Source organism: Galeopterus variegatus, unplaced genomic scaffold, assembly GCF_000696425.1.
Source record: "Galeopterus variegatus unplaced genomic scaffold, G_variegatus-3.0.2 Scaffold1958, whole genome shotgun sequence".
Classification (NCBI taxonomy): Eukaryota; Metazoa; Chordata; class Mammalia; order Dermoptera; family Cynocephalidae; genus Galeopterus; species Galeopterus variegatus.
In genome coordinates this window covers 120,598-125,414 of record NW_007728069.1, presented here as the reverse complement: position 1 = coordinate 125,414, position 4,817 = coordinate 120,598, and the positions used below count along the sequence as shown (strand labels likewise).

Sequence of the window (4,817 nt, the reverse complement as noted above, 5' to 3'; positions counted from 1 at the left end):
GGAGGGGACAGGGCCGGGGGCGACGAGGAGCGGACAGGGATGGGGGGCTCCGGGGAGGGGACAGGGCCGGGGGGCGGGCGCCTACCGGTGGTGGAGAGCACGGTGCTGGCGAAGAAGAGCGCGGAGGTGAAGTCCCAGTTCCAGTTGCCCGAGGCGTTGCCGAGCACCGACACGCCGTAGTTGCTGGCCTCCAGCACCCGGCGCAGGAACTGCTCGAGCTGCGGCTCCGCCAGGCACTCGTGCTCGGCCAGGAAGCGCCGCTTGAGCTTGCGCAGCTCCTGGCGCAGCAGGTCCTCGTAGGGCAGCTCCACCGACGAGAAGACCACGGCGCCGAAGACCAGGTAGAGCAGGTAGCCCAGCACCAGCAGGCCGAAGCACCAGGCCGAGCGGTGCCGCTCCACCAGGCGCACGCACGCGCTGCCGGCCAGGGACTGCAGCATCGTCCCGCCCGCCGCGCTCCTGCCCTCTGCGCCCGGCCCCTCGCGATGCCCAGGGNGGGGGGGGGGACGACTCCTGAGCGATGCCCCCCAGTCCCACTCCTCCCCGTCCCCACCTCTGTCCTCTTAATCAGCTGAAACACTTTCCATCCTCTGTCTTATGAGCTCGGAGGGTGGAGCCATCCGGTGCCCGGGATGAACGCACCAGAAGCTGGGGCTGGAAGGCACCTTGGATCTCAAAAGTCTCCTCCCCCAGTCCCCCAACCTCCCTCACAAAGGAGAGTTTTAGAAAGGTCCAGCTTCTGGGCTCCGATTCTCTGCGACATGGCCTTAGGTTTTAAGGTGAAGAAATGTCCCCACGTGTCAGAGACCAGAAGAAACTGGGCTTTTCCAAGAGTTGATTCTTTTTAAGGTTGAAGATCTCAAAAAATGCTGCGGATGAGAGTAAAAAAACGGTGCTCTCTTTCTGGAAAGGCCATTTGGGGATATGTTTCAAGAGCCTTGAAAAGTTTGTGTCCGGATTCAGTGATGTGTCCTAAGAAAAAATAATCAGAGGAAAAGGTTTATGTCCAAGGCTGTTCATAGACCATATGGATATATACGTACATACATAACATGCTACATGTGTATGTGTGACATACGTACGTGTAACAACCTACATATTTCAAAATAGGGGAAGTTTTAGATAAGTTACGGTAACTGCACAGTATGGATGCCATATAGACATTAAAAGTGTGTTTGAAGACAACCAAAACGTAAGCAAAACTGTAAAATCTGAAATATGTAAAACATTTGCATTTTGTATTGTAAAATAGAGCTGTCTTTCCACAGTCAACTGACCACATAATAGAAATAAAGCAACTCCTCGCAGTCTTTAGGTGACCGTGAAGTACATAGATGACTTTAATTTCTTGTACTTTTTTATATTTTTAAAATTTTCTACAGTGGGCACATTATCTTTGTAATCAAGAACAACATCAAAAATAAACACAGCTGAATTGTACAATTATTTATTACAATACCCAGCTGAACGTTTGCCTACTTTACTGAAGTTCTAGAAAAAGTCACATTTTGTATATTTGTAGAAACTCATGAAATTATCTAACATATGCATCAGTGATTTTTTTCGCTCTCTGTAAATAATCTCAGTTCCTACGTTACTTAGAAGATCGAAACCCTCCACTTTACCTCGTTGCACTTTAAAATCTCATCAGTAATCCATGTCTTTCCTTTGTACCTCCTTATTTTCAAGGTGGAGTCATTAACCCAACACTCTCAGGCCCTCAGCCTCCAGGAACACTTACCCCATCAGCGAATGCCCTGCTCTGGAAAAACCTGAATCTCTCCTTCTGTGCCTACAGGTCTCCTCAAGTCTCCATCCTGCACTGTCGTTCTCTGCAGGATGCTCCCCTATTCTTCCTGACCTGTGGCAGGACCTCTGTTCCTGAGGCCACCTCCTCCTGCAGCACACCCCCGGTTTTCCCCCTCTTGCTCCCGGAGCTTTTCTCCCCTGTCCCTGCTCATGTGGTTCCTCCTGCTGGGACAATCCTTCCTCCCTGTCAACCTGTTGCCATCCTTCCTCGCTTGGCTGAAATGCCAGACCCCACCCACGACACCTCACATNCTGACCTGTGGCAGGACCTCTGTTCCTGAGGCCACCTCCTCCTGCAGCACACCCCCGGCTTTCCCCCTCTTGCTCCCGGAGCTTTTCTCCCCTGTCCCTGCTCATGTGGTTCCTCCTCCTGGGACAATCCTTCCTCCCTGTCTACCTGTTGCCATCCTTCCTCGCTTGGCTGAAATGCCAGACCCCACCCACGACACCTCACATGTCCCAACGGGATGTGATTTCTTTCTCCCAGACCACATAACCCTTTGAATGACAAAGTTTGTGGGGTACTAGTGATTAACTACATGTACAGGTGTGGTTATATCAGCACATGCTCAAATATACACACACACATATTGCAGTTTTGAAACATGGTTGTGGATTCCTTGACACCCCTCTTATCAAAAGGTAGGGTTTATGTCCCGTGTCCATGAGACTAGGTGGAGTTGTGACAGCTTCAACTAACCGAGTGCATCGGAGATGGCAGTGGGTGATTTCCAAGGCTAGCTCATAAAAGGCCAGCAGCTTCCAACCTTGTTCATGGGAACGCTCCTTTCTTGGAGCCCTGAGCCATCACATAGACATCTGATGACCTTGTGGCCATGCTGGAGAGGCCACATGTCCAGGTGACAGTCCCAGCTGAGTCCAGCCTTCCAGCCGTTGTCACCCATACACCAGACATGGGTGCAGCCCCCTCAGCCCTCCAGACCAGCCATCCAGCTGCTGAATGCCACCAGGTGACTTACCTCTGTCTGTGCTCGCTGGAATGCAACAATCTCCCAGCTGAGCTCTGGCAAATTGTGAGATATAATCAGATCGTTGCTGTTTTAAGCCACTAAGCTTTGAGGTAACTTATTATACAATAATAAATAACTGGAACAACATGCATCTGAACTGTGCTCAACTTTATAAATCATCATTAGAAGTTTTTTTTCAGGTGACGTTGCTATTTCCTCCATATTTCACTACTCCAGCTGAGACTCCACCCGGTTCTGTATTACAACCAGGGCAAGGATACTAAACACTTAAAAATCATATGCTGCCCTCAGTTTACAAGTGCCACTGCTGCTTTCTGCATCCCTTTCCTCTCATTGACATAATTTGTGGATGGGTGCCTGTGCTTTATAAGAAACACAACTCGGGCTTGGCACAGAGCCTTACATGGCAATCTGATGTACAGTTGGTGATGTAAATGATTGCTACTGTGTTGGATGGTAATTAGGTATACATGATCTTTTTTTTTTTTGTCTTTTTTTGTAACCGGTAAGGGGATCGCAACCCTTGACTCGGTGTTGCCCGCACCGCGCTCAACTAGTGAGCGCACCGGCCATCCCCATATGGGATCCGAACCCGTGGCGGGAGCACCACTGTGCTCCCAGCTCCGCACTCTCCCGAGTGTGCCACGGGGTCGGCCCAGGTATACATGGTCTTAATGATCTCAATCAGTAGCGATGATGAGAACAACTTGCAAAGAACGTAGTTGTATAAGTCTATAACTCACTTGGGATCAAAAAGTGAAATTTGCAAATACAGCATTGGGGAAATCCAGTCAACAGCAACAAATATGGAAAGTTAGCATTTGTAATACCACTTCTGGGTGTCTATCCCAAAAGAATTGGATGCAGGGACTTGAACAGATACTTGTACACCCATGTTCATAGCAGCATTATACACAACTGCCAAAAGGTGGGAGTGACCAAGTATCCATCCGCAGATGGACAGATAAACAAAATGTGGTATAACCATACAGTTGAGTCGTATTCAGTCTTAGAAAGGAAGGAAATTCTGACACATGCTACATACAGATGAACCTTAAGGGCACGATGCTAAGAGAAATAAACAGTCACAAAGGACAAATACTGTATGATTCCACTTACACGAGGTTCCTAGAATAATCAAATTTATAAAAAAACAGCAGAGGAAGGGTGGATGCCAGGGGCTGGGGAGAGCAGGAAATGGGAGCGATTGCTAATCACACTTCCACTTTCACAAGATGCAAGGAGCTCTGGACATGGATGGTGAAGACAGTAGCACAAAATATGACTGTACTTAATGCCACTGGGGGGCTTGCCAGATAGCTCACTTGGGAGAGTTGGGTAGTGATAACACCAAAGTCAAAAGTTCAGATCCCCACACCGGCCAGCTGCAAAAAATATATATATATATAAGTCACACAGTAGTTAATATGGTGAATTTTAAGTTATCTGTGTTTTAGCACTATTTTTTGTTTAAGCTAGCATTTGGGTTGACAGTGGAGACACGTGTTAAGAGTGGGCTGAAGCTGTCCCACCAGCCAGTGAGCTCCAAGGCTGGATCTATGACATGGGGCCCTTGGAGAAGTGCATGCCCTCCACTTTCAGAGAGTGCTCAGCAGTTCTGGTGGGCAACCATACAAGGGACCTCAGAGACCTCGCACATACCCAGATAAGAGGCACCCGGCTGGTGACAGCTTAGAGAAATGGCTGGAGTATTCCAGGTGTTTGCCCTGAGCAAAGAAAACTTAGGAGGATCTGATAGCTGCGTGTGGTGAAAAAAATATGTGAACTTGTTTTGTATGTCTTGAAAGGGCAGAGCTAGGATTCATGGCTGGAAGCCGCAGAGTGTAAGATTTAAAAATCACAGTAAGAGGCAACATTCTATTCACTTGAATCGGCTGTCAGTGGAATGAGCTGCCTCGAGAAACAGTGAGCTCCCTGGCCTAAGTGTTCACACAGAGGCCAGCCCTATGTCATTCAAGGTTCTTTCCAAGCCTGAGATGTTATGTTTTCAGCATC

General features: G+C 48.6%; 1 protein-coding gene across 1 annotated transcript in view; it reads right to left on the bottom strand.

Moving 5' to 3' along the window:
- Nucleotides 1–480, bottom strand: part of KCNK1 (potassium channel, subfamily K, member 1) — a 38,681-nt gene extending 38,201 nt beyond the window's left edge. The window contains exon 1 of the mRNA XM_008579803.1: nt 86–480. Within this exon, the coding sequence (XP_008578025.1) occupies nt 86–440 (355 nt within the window). The 5' untranslated portion in view covers nt 441–480. The remainder of the gene's footprint in view (nt 1–85) is intronic.
- Nucleotides 481–4,817: the final 4,337 nt, after the last annotated feature.